We start from the raw sequence: 16781 nt of genomic DNA, 5'->3' as shown, positions 1-16781 counted from the left end.
CCAATTCTGTTCATTAGAATTTCTAGGCGCAGCCAGGGCGTTGAGGGGTTCCGGTTTGGTGGCTGCAGGATTGACTCTCTGCTTTTTGCAGATGATGTGGTCCTGCTGGTTTCATCGAGCCGTGAACTTTCACTGGATCGGTTCGCAGCCGAGTGTGAAGCTGCTGGGATGAGAATCAGCACTTCCAAGTCCGAGTCCATGGTTGTCGCCCGCAAAAGGGTGGAGTGCCATCTCCGGGTCGGGGATGAGATCATGCCCCAAGTGGAGGAGTTTAGGTACCTTGGGGTCTTGTTCACAAGTGAGGGAAGGATGAAACGCGAGATCAACAAGCGAATTGGTGCGGCGTCTGCAGTGAAGCGGACTCTACATCGGTCTTTTGTGGTGAAAATCGAGCTAAGCCAAAAGGCAAAGCTCTCAATTTACCGGTCGATCTACGTTTCTACCCTCACCTACGGTCATGAGCTTTGGGTAGTGACCGAAAGGACAAGATCACGGATACAAGCGGCCGAAATGAGTTTTTCTCCGTAGGGTGGCTGGGCTCTCCCTTAGAGATAAGGTGAGGAGCACTGTCATCCGGGAGAGACTCGGAGTAGAACCGCTACTACACCGCATTGAGAGGACCCAGATGAGGTGGCTTGGGCATCTGGTCAGGATGCCTCCAGGACGCCTCCTTGGGATGTGATCAGGGCAAGTCAGACCGGTAGAAAGCCTCGAGGAAGACCCAGGACACGTTGGAGAGACTGTGTCTCCCAAATGGCCTGGGAACACCTCGGGATCCGCCAGGAGGAGCTGGACGAAGTGGACGGGGAGATGAAAATCTTGGCCTCCCTTCTTAGGCTGCTGCCCCCGCAACCTGATCTCGGATAAGCGGTAGAAGATGGATGGATGGATGGATGGATGGATGGATGGATGGATGGATGGATGGATGGATGGATGGATGGACACCCCACCCGAGTGAATCGAGTACTCGATTCACTTTTGTGAGTCATTTAGTAATAAGAACAAAGGCGTACCATGAAAGCGGTCATACAATCCACTGCTTTGTTGGAAGATTTCTTTGGGTACCTTCAAGAAATGTGGAGAGTAAGTGGCTCTTCAGCACAGCCTCCATTACTATCCATGAAAGGAGGCGCAGACTATAGGCTCCAGCATACTTGCGACCTTCGTGAAGAAAAGCGGCATAGAAGATGGATGGAGGAGGAGCAGAATGACAGCTGGGAAGGCTGAAATTTTAATTTTTCTGAAAAACAATCTGCCCCTCAAGTTCAAGTGAGTATATTTATGTTAAATTTATGAGTGTCTTAGGAGGGCAGGTACTGTGCTATGTGCAAGTGGATATTATTAAGTAATATGCTATTATTTGTAGATTCAAAAATATACTGGATTGTATTATTGCATGTTCAAGTTATAATTATTTAAGTTGTGGTCAACATTGGAACAGCATTGTTTTTGTGTGTGTGTGTGTGTTTTTGTTTTTTTTTTGCTATGTTATTGAGGTATAGGCAACACTGAATGTGAAGTACCCCACTGTACCCATACATCCATCCATCCATTTTCTATCCTGCTTCTCCTCTTTAGGGTCGTAGGGGCATGCTGGAGCCTATCCCAGCTGAGTTCGGGCGACAGGCAGGGTTCTGGACTGGTCGCCAGCCAATCGCAAGGCACATATAGAAAAACAACCATTCACACTAACATTCATACCTATGGACAATTTAGAGTCACCAATTAACCTAACCTCCATGTTTTTGGAATGTAGGAGGAAACCGGAGTACACAGAGAAAACCCACGCACGCACGGGGAGAACATGCAAACTCCACATAGAAATGCAATGGAGAATCGAACCCAGGTCTTCCAGACTGTTACTGTGTTGGCCAACATGCGAACCACCAGACCACCGTGCGGCCACCCATCCATCCATTTCATGAAAAAAATGTCAACCCAGATAGCAAAATCATATTGTAATTTGTACCTACTTTATTTGGAATTGTCCTAACTTGTCCCCCTTTTACGGCAACCCTGATAAGATGAGTCATGCATGGTTGTAGTTAGCAGTGGTTTAGAATTAGATTTTGCAGGCGTACCTAATGTTATGTCTGGTGGGCGTGTGTGTTCCTCATTTTCTAATTTGTTATTCTGTTGGCAGCAATACACTTGGATGTAATAGTCCATTGAGTTTAATTTGATATAGCCAAACAATAAGATTTGGATATTGGGGTAGCACTTGAACAGGTGTTAATCAAAGTGTGAAATTAATACTGGCTGCCATGCGTGAGGGGAATTTGCATTTGTACTCAGTGTAAATGATCCCCCCAGTTGTTGGGATGCCAGTACAGTAAACCATAACTGGCTGGTATTTACATGTATACACATTACAGAACCGGAATTTTGTGATCTCATTTGTTGTACGACACAGGACTATGACTGCAATGTGCATCACTTTTTGTTCAAAGGACCAGTTGCATTTCTGACAGCTTTTTTGAGTGCTAGCTTTTTTGTGAATATTCACCAAGTATCCCTCGCTACATCGCGGTTCACCTTTCGCAATTTTTTTTTTAAGTGCAATTTTTTTAACAGCGTATGAAGACGAGTCGTGTTCTGCATCCTAGTGGTGTGTTAAAGTGATCTATCAGTGCTCTGTTGCATTTGTCTGTTATTGTATTTACTACTGCTACAAGTAGAAGGTGTTGTATACTCATGTCAGAGTTGAAGTGTCCAGACGTGTCCGGTTCATCTCAGTAAATATACAGCCACAACAGTCCTGATTGGCTAAGGGAGAACCCGCCCATTAAGTTCCGCGTTCTGATGGGCTGTAGATCATTGTCAATCATTCTCCTTCGTGCAGGGCTGCCTGTTTCCTGTTGTATGATGCTAGCTGCTAGCAATCATACATGCTGAATGCAGGCAGAAGCTACGCATCTTTACGGCACCTGGAATACTGTAAATCAGGGGTGTCAAACTCGTGCCATGGAGGTCCGAGACACTGCAGGTTTTCTTTCCAGCCAGTCACTAAAGCAGGTGATTATTAATGATCAACACCTTCAGTTTGAGGGAAGGAGCTCATCAATTAAATCACCTGCTGAAGAAACTGGTTGGAGAGAAAACCTGCAGCGTCTCGGCCCTCCAGGGCACGAGTTTGACACATGTGCTGTAAATGAATCGTCCGTTCATTGAGGACGACAAGGAGGAGTATGGACAACTAACGGCACCAGGACAAGCCACGGTCAGAGGACTGTAATATGTGTGAGTCACTTAATTTCTTGTGTCCAATCACGTAAATGGATCATTAACATTAAAATCTAATTTGAACATTGAGAGTATTTAAACAAGAGAGAAATGTGATAAAATGTTAATGCGTGTCTGAGAAAAGTGTATGGTGAGGGGTTTTACAGCCTTGAAGCATATATAAATAATTGTATAAAAATATAGTTGGCTATTTTGCGGATTTCACTTATTGTGGGCTATTTTGAGAACCTTTCCCCCACGATAAACGAGGGAACACTGTATTAGGGTTTTGTGTTTTACCACGGAAGGATGCTGCAGAGAGATGAGTTTGGCCAGTGTGGGAGAATAATCCAACATTAAGAAATTCAAACTAATAAGACCTAAAACGACGTAAGAAAATGTATGGGCACAAAATGTCTTAAATTGGGTTAAAAGCTACCTAGCAAAGAGGAAACAATTTGTAAAGCTAGGAGAATATACATCTGGGAGTCTACACAATACGTGTGGAGTACCACAGGGGTCCATAATGGGACCAAAACTGTTTAACTTGTACATTAACGACATTTGCAAAGTAACTAACAACTTAAAATTGGTCTTATTCGCCGATGATACCACTGCTTTCTGTTCTGGTGAAAGCACACAAGAACTCATTAAAAAGGTCAAGGATGAAATGGTCATATTAAAGTCATGGTTTGACAAGAATAGATTATCTCTGAATTTAAGTAAAACTAAAATAATGTTATTTGGTAATAGTAGAAAGGACACGTACGACCAAATACAAATTAATGGAACGGATATTGAAAAAGTGGAAGAATATAAATTCCTTGGGGTTATAATAGATGAAAAAATGAGTTGGAAATCTCATATTAAATATATACAGCAAAAGGTGGCGAGAAATATCTCTATATTGAATAAAGCAAAATATCTTCTTGATCAAAAATCACTCCACACTCTGTACTGTTCCTTAGTATTTCCATATCTAACGTATTGTGTGGAGATATGGGGAAATAACTACAAAAGTAATCTTCACTCACTCACTGTACTGCAAAACAGATCTGTGAGGATAATTCATAATGCCAAGTATAGAGAACATACAAACCCTTTATTTTTAAAATCACAGATATTAAAATTCGCAGATTTAGTACACTTTCAAACCGCTAGAATAATGTATAAAGTTAATAATAACTCGTTACCCAAAAATCTAATCAAGTATTTCTCAATCAGAGAGGAGAAATATGATCTTAGAGGAAAATTAAACCTAAAACATTTATATGCGAGAACAACGCTGAAAACCCACAGCATTTCCGTGTGTGGAATTAAATTATGGAACGGATTGAGTAAAGAACTCAAACAATGTACAGAGATGAGCAAATTCAAAAAACAATACAAGCAGTTGATGTTTGCTAAATACAAGGCAGAAGAGTCCTGATTGTTCTGTCAGGTTTGTTATTTTATTTTATTTATTTTTTTATTTTCTATTTTATTTAATTTTATTTTATTATATTTTTTATTTATTTATTTTTATTTATTTATTTATTTTATTTATTTTTTTTTTATAATTTTCTTTGTTGTGTTTAAAAAAAAAAAGAAAAAAAAAAGGAAAGGGAAAAAAAAGAAAAAAAGCTTTGTTCTTATTTATTTATTTATTTATTTAGTATTGTCATCATTATTATTATTATTATTAATGTTCTTTCTTTTTTTGGGGGGAGGGCTATCTCACCGTTATCTATTATGTGTTATCCTGACTATCACTGAAAACATGACATGGAATCCAGGAAGTGAACTACATGTACTGTACTAGATGTAGAATGGATGGGGGGTAGGATTAAATAAGCTTTGCTTCTTCCTACTCCTTTTGGACATGTGGAACTGTCAAAGAATGATTCATGAGATGTATTCCATTGTAACCTTCATGTTCAAATAAACTAAACCAAACCAAACCAAACCAAAATGTAGCTGTAACTAAGCCAGCTTTCACGTGCTGAAAACTGCTTGCGGTGAGGGAATCGATCCACATATCGATATCAATATGATATCAGTATCAGATCATACTATCGTGATTTTTCTTTTTATTTTTACTAAAACGCTGTTTGTTGTGTTGTTCATATAGTTACATAGTTGATATTGTTATATTTATATACATTTTTTTAACATATAACGTGTTTTTTTTACTACAGTACTGACTTTAGCTCAAATAATTGCATGTAATAAAAGGAAATTTAACTATTTTGTCGACATTGACTTAAATTATTTAATATATATATTGTTAAATTGTTCACAAGTAAGTTTGTTGATAAACAATTAGTTGGCCTCATTTTTATCAACAAATTAAAGGAAAAATCACAAAATACTCAAAGATCTTGAAGAATGATCCAAGTGCAGGTACCCTGTATTTAATTGGTATCGGATCGATACCAAAATTTGCAGTATCGCCCACCCCACAACAACCTCAATGTTTCAACTTAACCATTTTTAACAGTAACACATATCAAACTATGAAATCTAAACAAACAAAATAGACATTAACGTGGACATTTCTGGCTCTGCCTGATTGGTGGTTCCACTTACCTTGAATGCGATATCATAAAACTCCCCGCTGCCGCTGATGGGTGGTCTGCTGGGGTAAACCAGACCCGAGGTCGGTGAAGCACCGGCGGCCAGTCCCTTCCCCGCCCTCCCGCTGCTCGGCGACCCTTTGGGACTCTTGGAGATGCCTTTGCCCTTTGTCTTCTTCCTGGACATGGCTCTGGTAACAAGTGGAGTTAACAGCATGTGAAAAGGAAATAATAAAAGTAATAAAAACGAGGCTGTGAATCTCTCAACGAGTTGGTTCTGGCTGTCAGTAGGGAAGTTCACACTAAATCATTGCACCCGATACACAAGTGGCATTAATATTAGCAAAAAATAAAAATAAATAAACACTCTCTATGGCAGCAAAGCGACTGTGAAAGCGGGATGCACTTGACAATGTAAACAGCTCTCCCTCCTCCCTCCTGCTGCTTATTGGAGTGAACAGAAGGCATGGTCCTCCTGCAGGTTTAAAGGGAAAGTCCACTCAAACATGGTAGGCATCACCTTTTCCCAACATCCAACAACGTTAACCATCTGTCTAATCAACTAGTCAAAAGCTTCAATCTATGCTAAAATGGATATATACAGTATATTGTATCCAAATGAACAAAATTTAAGATTAAAATGCAATAAATGACTTTAATAAATGAGTTCTAATCCGCGATATAGGATTCTATTAAATTTGATATTTTCATAATTAGAGCATAGACGACCTGGTTATGACTTTCTTAATACGTTTTTTTTTTTTACATTACTAGAGCCTTGTAGGCATGAAATAACACCCCTACAGTCACCTCTACACTCCTATTGTTCATTGTTTACACCACATTGCAACTCTTATGCTGCAGGGACTCACGGCGGCCGCTAGCTAGCAAACTAACAAGCTAGCGAGCAAGCTAACAAGCTAGCGTGCTAACCAGTTAGCGTCCAATTTTTTTCTGCTAAACTTAAGAAGCCAGAAACTTACCACTTCAAGTATCCTTTTACATTTTTGGCCCAGACCAGAGTACGACAAGTGTGAACACACCTTATATGTGCCCTGTGATTGACTGGTGACCAGTCCAGGGTGTAACTTGCCTCTTGCCCAAACTCAGCTGGGATAGGCTCCAGCTTTAAAATAGGCTCCATTCAAATTGTATACGATTTGACAATTTTCATTTTTAGATTTGTCCATTTGTGATGTCAAGGTTGTCACCAAACTTTAATGGAAACACACATAATCGGAAAAATACAATGCCATACTACGCACTGTCATGGAAAAGGGGTAAGATTTAAATAAGCCCTTCTTCCTACCCCTTTTTGCAAATTGAATTGTGTAAATGTAATCATGTGATGTCCCTTAATGTAATTTGTTAAGTATGTCCAAAATAAATAACCATAATTTACCCTGAGAGGCTGGGTCCAATTTGTAATACTTACTGTGCAGCACCGTATAACACAGGTGTGGACTGAGTCACAATTTTGACGACTTTGTACTCGACTTGACAGTATTATCAAAGACTTGCAACTCAACTTGGATTTTGTACATAACGACTCGGCAGTGACTCAGGCTTTAGTCTGATGACTTGAAAACACTTGAGATTTTCAGTAAGTGTGTTGAGTAAAATGTGTCCCCATTCGAAGTAATCAACTAACGTCATCGTCATTTCCCACAGAATCTGCCTCATTGAATGCATCGATTAACGTCCAATCAGGTTTAAGAACAAATAACGAGGGTGTGGATTACATATTTTTTTGCGGTGAACACTAAACAGTGCTTATGACTTGTAAAGACTCAAATTGCAAGCCTATAACTTGAGACATGACTCAACCCGTCTTGTCTTGACTTGAGACTTGTAAAACTCTATTTAGCTGTAAGCTACAATCATCAAAATTATTCAGAAATACATTCTTGAAATATTTCACTCTGTGTGCAGTGAATCTATACTAGAGTTTCACTTTTTAAATGGAACTACTGAAAAAAATGTACTTTTTAAAGATATGTAAATGTATTTGGATTGAAGCGGTATGTGTTCCGTTTTATAAAACGTCTTTGTCTTTCAAGGTGCAGTTTACTCTTAGCATTCATTCCAAATTCAAAGCGCATCATTGCAGCGTTTTTACCCAAGGACGCGCCGCCCTCGTGCTCTGTCGGATGGTTACTTCTGGGTATTGTGCACAGGTTCACAAAACACACCATGAAATTAAAAGAAGCTCAAGCAAAGTAAGACAATTGCATATTTCGCATTGCACTCAGAGTCACACTACAAGCAGAAATGACCACACAAGTGAATAATCAGTGGCAGACACTCAGAAAGAAAAGTGGATTTGAACTTTTGAAGTACGCGGAAATCATGCATGCTTTCTTCGGGGGGACTTGCAAAATGCTGGTGAAGAAGGGACACATGATGTTAAAATGTACCAGCAAGCCAAAAAAAAAGTGTTCATATGACTCAACATTCAAGTTGAAACTTTCCACCATCGGTATTTGGAAATGACACATTCTACATTCATATCTACTATATACTGTAACTTACATACAGTAATGTATAAAATATTATACAGTCTGTGCCTTACTGGTAACTGAGAGCTGTTTCAAAATGAGCCTCTGGCATGACACCATTCAATGCAGTTATTTATTTTAGGCATTAAAAATGTGAAGTTATAAAAGACACGTCTACAGTGTTATGTAATGTGTTAATCATAAAGATAAATCGGGAGCAAAACGACAAATCCCTGGAAAGGCTGCCGAATAATGCTTCCTAATCTTTAGCCCCATCTATTGGTCTTTTTTGGTTATTACAATTACTTGCTTACCATTTTTCCAGCACTCTGCATCCATACATAATGCAATTATAGCAGTATGAGACACTAAGTGAATGATCTGATAATAACACAACCCAATTGTAATTTATTTACAAAGCACAAACACATTAAGTGTGGAAAAAATCATTTCAATAAAACAAAATATGATTATGTAAGAACTTCTATTAAGGATAAGCTGGTCTGGTAAAACATCTGCACGTAAGTGGTCACGTTAAAGTTAATACATTTTCCCAGAGGGTTGTGGGGTGAGTCTGCGTGTCGTTTCTTTGAAAGTGCTATTTGTTCAATGCAAAGTAAGTGCACCAGCAGGACTTCCTTCTAAATGCTGGTAAATTGATATACGGTAAGTTATCCACCTATTCCAATGTTTGCAAACTCAGAACATGTAATTGTATTAAAACCAGCAGTCGGTTTATTCCCATTACAAGCAACAGATATGGTAGTTCAACACAGTAATGTTTCAATTACAGTAAATCCACTTGGTCATATGTGGTGCATGAAGAAACATGCAACAGCAAATCAGCACATTTGCTTGTTTCACTCTGAAAGAAAACACGGCACAAGATGTTGATCACATGTCTACTGTTGGCCCCCATATTAGTCAATGTACTGGTAAACGTGTCTTTCAGCCTCGTTTGTTGGTTTATGTTAGATATGAGCTCAGGTCCTCTGTGTCGGTATATGTGGGTGGGGCCAGTTCCTGGACTGGAAGTAGCCCCTGAGTCCCTCCAAGTCCACAGGAGGGAAGTAGGCACCGATGCGTTTTCTCAGCCACCACTTACCCTCAGCTGCGCGCGCACTGCTTGGTTGGCTGAACTTGTATTTGAAATGTTCCCCTCGAACCCATCTGAGACATGGACAAAGACAATTGTGCCATGAGGAACTAATACTCATCCTATTTTTTGGTAATGTGCATTTTGTCCTTTTTATCACCAGAAGGTGATGTTAAACAGGGAAAATTGACAATGATGGACATTGGAGGTGCATGATCTTTGCATAACATAGTCTTGTGTTTATTATTAGCTTCCAAATACGATGGTTTTACCAATGAATAACAATGGTGAAGTAATGCAATGACTGTTAACATTGAAAAATGCACTCTTGAACATGGTACCTTTACCTGGGAACACCTTTGTCCTTGAAGGGGTTGTGGTCCAGCAGGGAAAGGACCGTGCTATCGTTTGCTAGCAGGCGTCCTGCTATGTGAATGACCCACTCACTCTGCTCATAGGTCTGTGTGGAAAGACAAACGTAGGGTTTTTAAATGAAGATAGAGACAAGAGGATTTTTTTTTTTGTGTAAAAAGTAAAAGTAAGTACACTAAATACACAGAGAATCTATCCAATAATTACAAAGGGATGATAAAAGGATTACAAAGTACAATGTACTGTACACCACAGTGAATGTGTTTACATGCATCATCTCCTCAAGCTGTTGATGTGTCCCACCTGGAAGGCAGCGAACCACATGAGCCAGTCCAAGCGGTAGTGATATGGGGAAATGAGGCACGGCCGACGGTACACGTCTCCTGGCTTACACAAGAACTGGTATTCCTCCCAAACCGCCTCAGGGTCTTTGGGATCCTTACTCAAGGTGCCTTGGAAAATCACCTCCGTCCGCTCCTTGGTGATGCTGGTGAGTAGGGAGTCGCATTAAGATCAAAAGGACTGGACGGGAAAGCAAAACAGGTCTAGGAGTGAATAGCTGAGGCTTGAAGGTCCTCAAGTTGTCCCTCAAATAGGAGATGCAGTCAATTGGTGATCAAGCCAGTTCATGTCATTTATGATTGAAATGTCTGGCGCCACTCGCCACCTTTTACACACACCTTGCTGAAAGCTTTAATGAAACAATATGACCAGTGAGTGTACCTGCCAAAGGCCCCGTAGGTATTGACGATGCGCAGTGGGTCAAAAGATGTGTTCATCACCTGTCTGGGACTCAGCAAATTCATCAGCACCGGAACACTCAGGCAACCAATCAGAATGCCTAAAGACACATTGACCACCTGACGAATCCGCATCCCTGACACACAAAAGATAGACAAGAAGAAATTAGCGAGTGAATACAATTATTGTTTGGCGAAATGTATCTAGTAACACACAACCCAGATGGATGTTATGGCCTACATCCATACTGCAGCCTCTAATAATATAAATCAAAATATATTCTTTGGCAAATAACTTATATGTATCATTAATTTATAGAAACAGTCAGTATTCATCCTTGATTCTAAAATACCCAAGATACCAAGAAGAGGAAGAATTGGTGTCTCGTTAATAAAAGAATGGATACTGTTAACTAGGTTAATACTAAGTATTAGGCATGGCTATTGAAAATAATAATAATAATATAATAATAATAATAATAATAATAATAATAATAATAATAAAAAGTGCAGAGTACAGAATCTTCAAACATATGGCACAAAACAACCTACAACATTTGGTGCGGTACACATTTTTTTCCAGTAAAGCAATGATTTCTTTGAATAAAGACAATACATCCAGTACAAGGCTCACACAGTTCTATTAAAGAAAATATTTCACAGTTCCTTCCAATACCATAGACAATAAAAAGTGCAAAACAGTGCAGAAGGCAGTAAGTTTAGTTGGTTATTTTTGCTTAAATGACACAAAAGATGCAACGAACAGAAAACTGGTGTCTTCTCAGTTGACATTTCTGGTATTCAATTATGTTTTGTTTTTTGGTAAAACAAATTGGTCGTATTACTGCTTTTTGCCAGAACTGTTGACCCAGACAACCCGCAGAGTATAGATGTCGGACAGCTTAAATCCGAACACAGTCCAAATTCATATCCTGTTAGTTTTCAGCTACGTTTACGTATTACATTGACAACGCATAACAGTCGGTTGCAGCTTGTCGCGTTTTTTATTGCATATCGTTTGTATCGGCCATAACTATATTCAGATGAGCAAAAAGTCCACGAACATTCCGCATGCACTTGCGACCACTTCATTTGTGGTAAGTTTGGCCTATTGAATTAGCACCATGGACAGCAGGTTGAGTACCTTTGGTGGGTTTGGGGGTTTGTCCACTTTTGTCCTCATTCTGAATTTCCAGTACAGTTTCCTTAGCACCGCCTCTGGAGCCAAACAAGAAGCCCAATGATGCGTCGTCAAAACAGGCCAGACTTGGAACAATGGTCAACCAGTTAAGGAAACTGAGGTTCCCACTCACAATAAGAGTCATCTAGAACCCAAAAAGACAGAGCAGAGAACTGGTGAACTGTACTTTTTCACAGCAACAAGCTTTTCTTCATTACTTTCAGGTCAAGAAGCGCATCGTAGTCAAACGTGTATATGAATCACAAATAAAGCAGTGGCATGACTAAAACACTACAATATTAAATCCATCCATTAGGGTCGCGGGGGCATGCTGGAGCCTATCCCAGCAGACTTGGGGCGACAGGCGGGGTACACCCTGGACTGGTCGCCAGCCAATCACAGGGCACATATAGACAAACAACCATTCACACTCACATTCATACCTATGGACAATTTAGAGTCGCCAACGAAGCTAACATGCATGTTTTTGGGAATGTGGGAGGAAACCCTAGTACCCGGAGAAAACCCACACGCACACGGGGAGAACATGCAAACTCCACACAGAAAATGCCCAAGGGAGAATCGAACCCCTTTTCCCGTTCTCCAAGCTGTTCCTGTGTTGGCCAACATGCTAAACACTAGATCACCGTGTGGCCCTACAATATTAAATATTTCACAAAATCCCAAATACTGTAACTTGTTTAGTCACACGCAATGTCAGTAACATGCTCTCATTTTTATTAGCACCTTTAATATTAATCATAATTATTTGAAGTTGAGTTTTGCTCATATTACATTTCCACTTCAGTACAATGGGAGTGTCATATTAGCATGGACAAACCAGTCCCCCCAAAAAGCTTCCAGAAATCTATAAGAATTAATTAATGTCATCATTAACCTATCAAACCCTGTGCATGAGAGGGCCATTTTGCTCGAAAAATACATATCCAAAATGAATAACGTTTTTCCTTTGTATTGCAAGGTCTACATGAGGGCCGCACGATTCTGCAAAAAAAGGGAATCACAATTTTCCGGCTTAAAATTGATGACTGGGTTACTTTTTTTTTTTCCTCCCTCACACGCACGCACTCACACAGACACCATGTTTGGGGTAATTTGCTTACTTTTAAAGAAATCACACTGTTTTTATTATTATTATTATCATTATTATTAAGTTCTTATTGTCTTGTTCTACTTTAAAGGAAGTCCAAAGGGTCTTTCTGCCATTCCTCATGGGAGGTCCAGCGAGGAGAGTAAATGGGGGGCTTTCATGACAGAAATAAAAAGAAAGACTAAATAATCAATCATGTCAAACATGTGGCACACTACATTCACACATGCAACAAAGACAAGTCAAAAGAAAAGTAAATTTACTAATGCGATCGCTCCTCATGTAAATGATAGCCAGCGAGTAGAACCAGGGCAGCGGAGGGTGAATTGCACCCTGGTCTGCAAGGCCCGCTGAGGGTTGGGAAGAGTGAGGAGGAAATGTCCGCCGTCATGCTAACGACAGCGCAGCCTGCATCCTTGAGTAAAATAGCAGCGTTGTTTGTGATGGAGCTCGTTAAGTACTTTTTTTTTTTTTTAAACCGTCATTTAGAAATTAAATCACATGTTAGTGTGAATCGAGATTGTGATTTTATTTTGTGATCTTGGTATCAAAGTAAAAAGAAGATTTTGAAGGGTACTGTAGAACGTGATTTTACGTATTTTACAAACCGTATCTATGAGACTGGATAGGAGTAAACGAAGATGCTTGTCCAGAGGAATTACACTTTTACCGCTGCAAGGCATAAGTGTTAGCTGTCAAACGGTGGTCTGTTTGTTACATTAGTCTTTCCTTTTATGAAATTAAACATGAACACATGCTCGTCTCTGCCTGTTTGCTTGTTTTCAACATTTAACCATTTAAGAAGCTTGAATTGTCCTTGTTTCTTCTGTTGTTTCCCGTTTGGTTGAACTGGTGTTCTTCTGGTCACAATGATGTATAATGTGTTTATTGATACAAGCGTTGATAGGCAATTATTATAGCAAAACAGAAGCAACCCAGCTGCCCCTCATACTGGGGTCTGGCGGTTTTAAAATACTATGTGTATGTCTATATATAGATTTTTTTTTAAAGCACATATTTTTTGTGGGTGTTTTTTGTGTTACCTGAAACACAATCTGGATCAGACCATTGGTGATACACATCCGCCTGCCCAGGAAGGTGAAGAACGGGACGATGAGCTCAATGAAGTGGTTGGACAATGTCTCAAAGCGATGGAACCACCAAGGGGAGCGATGCATGTAGTACGACATGGGGTTAGGAACTGGCTGTGTCTACAAAAACATGGGAGGGGCAAAAACACAGCACGGTACGGGTTCATGTAATTGACCAAATCTACCGTTTTACATGACATCATACGGAATAAAATATATCTAGTACCTCATAGTGGTAATCCATGCAAGTGAGGTCCCTCCAACATTTGTCCCCTCTGATTTTAATTAAGCCCTGAAATATACGCACACCACAACGATTTGGTGTATAAGTTTGTAGCGTCACAAAATCTCACAGTTATGTTCTATAGATTCAGTGGTGCAAAGACGGGCATGGAGGATAGTTTCACTCACAGCTCCAAGCATGATACGAACAATGAGCCACCTGAAGGTCCAGATGCAGATGAGGGAGGGGGGACAGTGGCAGGGTACTTGAGACAGAGTCCACACTGGACATAGAAAAATGGCCAAAAACCCAGTTTCTAACAGCTGACTCTCCCAGCCTGGAAATGCAGAATGGTGATAATTATCATTACTAGGAAATACGTTGCCATGCCGTAGATCCCAACACATACAGTACACATCTGTATGACGCAGCATTACCTATATTTATACTGTAAATGTAAATTATATTATGTTTTAAAGGTACATGCATGACTGTAACAATTAACATTATTTAAAGCCCTGAAATGAACAGAAAAAATGAACGTACGTCCATTAAGAAGCATCTTATATGTCTCAAACTACTACATTATTTAACATAATAGCCAAACCTATACACCACCTCTTCTAATGGTGTCAGAGGAATGAATAAATTAAGCGAAAGGGAAAAATACTACATCTGGGAGGTGCTTGGATTGTACCATCAACCTTACTTACCAAAGGAGTACCTACAGAGACAGAAAAAGTCAAGTAAATATTCTGTTTTGTGACCTCATGAAAACATATGTGCACATTCAAAACTTACCACAGTTGTCCCACATTAACCAGGGAGTGGTATAGCACCCACAATGACACCATGATCACCATATTGGCCATTCCCGTCACCAGAACAAACACGGACAGCGCCATCCCCAACAGGGCAATGCCATCTAGGTTGGCGTCCATGTTATTCCAGTCCAAGAACCAGAGGATTGAGGGGGTGTACGCCAGGGCAGCCATGCCTATCTTTCCCCCCACATAGCGCTTGACGTTATTGAGGTAGCTCTTGCAGGGCATCAGGCCATTTTCGCCTATCAGCTGTTTATTCTGGTTGTATGCGACACTGAACGCCACAACTAGAGAAAAAGAGAGATTGACAAGTTCCTGAACGTGATGACAGGAATTTGGCTAAATAAAAAATTGATTTAGATGCCGTATATCAGGAAAACAAGCAAACACTATCTATGTAAAGTGGTTGCTAAATAACACTGAAAGATATTACGGCCAATGTTTGTTTATGGTGTGTGATAACCATCTATTGGCACAAAGGACATTTTCCATCAAGTCCTGTGTATTTATGAACTTGTAAATTGGTTGCTAAAAACACTGAAATATACTGTATTATGGCCAATGTTTGTTTGTTTATGGTGTTTGTGTGTGTTTTGGACCAAGACTGTGTTTGCAGCCTTTGGACGTTTCTGTGCTTTTGCTACTACCGGCCACCGTAGAACAGCACAGTATGAACTTATTGAGAACGCCTGTGTCACAATAGTCCAGTAAGCTTCCATGTGGAGCGTCTTAAAACGGTATATTTGTAACATACTAACATAAAAAATGCTTATTATGGATTTATTATTATTATTATATTTATTTTAAACAAAAACATAAGCAAAGGAGCCGTCAAAAGATCCTAATAAAGATCATGACTCCTGTACAGTATTTCCGTTCAGGTCAGCATACTCACAGTAAATAAAGGCTATGGAGCGCAGCAGCACAATGCGGGTAAGCCAGAAACTCCCCGTTTGTAACGACTGGAGCTTCTTTTCCTCGTCGGCGTTCTCGTCTGTGTCTGCGGCATGTTTTTTGTTGTTGCCTGTAGACTTTGCCTCTGTTGAACCACCATGGACACGTCTTCTTCTTACAGACGCGCCGCTGTTCTCACCGGAGGCCGCCATGTTTGTTTTGCGTCGCACAGTCACGTGACCAAACAGGCGGAAGTGAGTCGTATACAGTCTGGGTGAAAGGATCGAGCCAAATATCGGTAGGGTGGTATCGGTACCGGTTCGATACTAGCGTGTTTGATAACTTTCAGGTCTCTTTATTTTCTGAAATATCTGTGTGTTTTTGTTGTTGTGCTGTTCATATTGCTACATTGTTATAAATAAATTCAGAGAATTAGTTCTTGGACACGGGAAAGTTTTGGGGCAAAAAGCCAAAAGATTTGAATGAGAGTCAATTTTTGGTTTATTTACTTTGAACTTTTGACTTTATTTTGCTCAAACAATCATATGTAATGAAAGTATATAATTGTATTATTTTGTTGCTATTGTCAAATCATCTTGTATTATTGTATTTATATTAAATTATTAATGATTAGATTAAATTCAGCTCCAGAATTCTCCCCGGCTCTCTTCAATTGCCATTGTTCACTCACGACAAAATCCAGGTTCAAGCCCTAAATATGGCTCACACGCTTATTTAAAATAGAAAATGTATAGATACTCGCTATGTGATAATGTGAGATGATCAATGAACAGGTGGAATCTGAGACACATTGTAGCCAGTTACATCACATAACTATGGTGCGTTCAAGGACTGCCAAAAAATGATGAGAAATCATTTTATACAGACTACCGTATTTGATTTTATTTTAGGTGTATTTTACAAATATTGCTGTGATAAACTGTGTAATTCTAGTCTAAGTATGTTGTTTGTTGT

The 16781-nt window shown here is 39.7% G+C and overlaps 2 protein-coding genes across 2 annotated transcripts in view; both read right to left on the bottom strand.

The window, feature by feature from the left end:
• The window catches only part of LOC129173822 (ras-related protein Rab-26), a 93071-nt gene extending 86858 nt beyond the window's left edge, over positions 1–6213 (bottom strand). Inside the window, exon 1 of the mRNA XM_054765006.1 lies at positions 5791–6213. Within this exon, the coding sequence (XP_054620981.1) occupies positions 5791–5994 (204 nt within the window). The 5' untranslated portion in view covers positions 5995–6213. The remainder of the gene's footprint in view (positions 1–5790) is intronic.
• Positions 6214–8409: 2196 nt separating this feature from the next.
• On the bottom strand, positions 8410–16025 carry lmf1 (lipase maturation factor 1). Its single transcript, XM_054768585.1, has 11 exons — positions 15808–16025; positions 14890–15199; positions 14802–14812; positions 14277–14425; positions 14092–14157; positions 13818–13985; positions 11628–11808; positions 10467–10620; positions 10047–10230; positions 9719–9831; positions 8410–9445 (listed from the first exon to the last, which is right to left on the bottom strand). Exons 1-11 carry the CDS (start codon positions 16016–16018, stop codon positions 9259–9261), a joined length of 1734 nt encoding a protein of 577 aa, XP_054624560.1. The 5' UTR covers positions 16019–16025; the 3' UTR covers positions 8410–9258.
• Between the last annotated feature and the right edge of the window lie 756 nt (positions 16026–16781).

This window comes from Dunckerocampus dactyliophorus, chromosome 2 (assembly GCF_027744805.1).
Source record: "Dunckerocampus dactyliophorus isolate RoL2022-P2 chromosome 2, RoL_Ddac_1.1, whole genome shotgun sequence".
Lineage (NCBI taxonomy): Eukaryota > Metazoa > Chordata > Actinopteri > Syngnathiformes > Syngnathidae > Dunckerocampus > Dunckerocampus dactyliophorus.
The sequence above is the reverse complement of the archived record's forward strand: the minus strand, read 5'-3'. Positions and strand labels throughout refer to the sequence as shown.

Excerpts from the sequence above, each read along its gene's own strand:
- lmf1 (XM_054768585.1), bottom strand. The coding sequence starts at position 16,018 with ATGGCGGCCTCCGGTGAGAACAGCGGCGCGTCTGTAAGAAGAAGACGT. Across the intron at positions 15,200-15,807 it reads CTCCATAGCCTTTATTTACT|TTGTGGCGTTCAGTGTCGCA; the intron begins GTGAGTATGCTG and ends CTTTTTCTCTAG. Across the intron at positions 10,621-11,627 it reads AACCCCCAAACCCACCAAAG|GGATGCGGATTCGTCAGGTG; the intron begins GTACTCAACCTG and ends TTTGTGTGTCAG.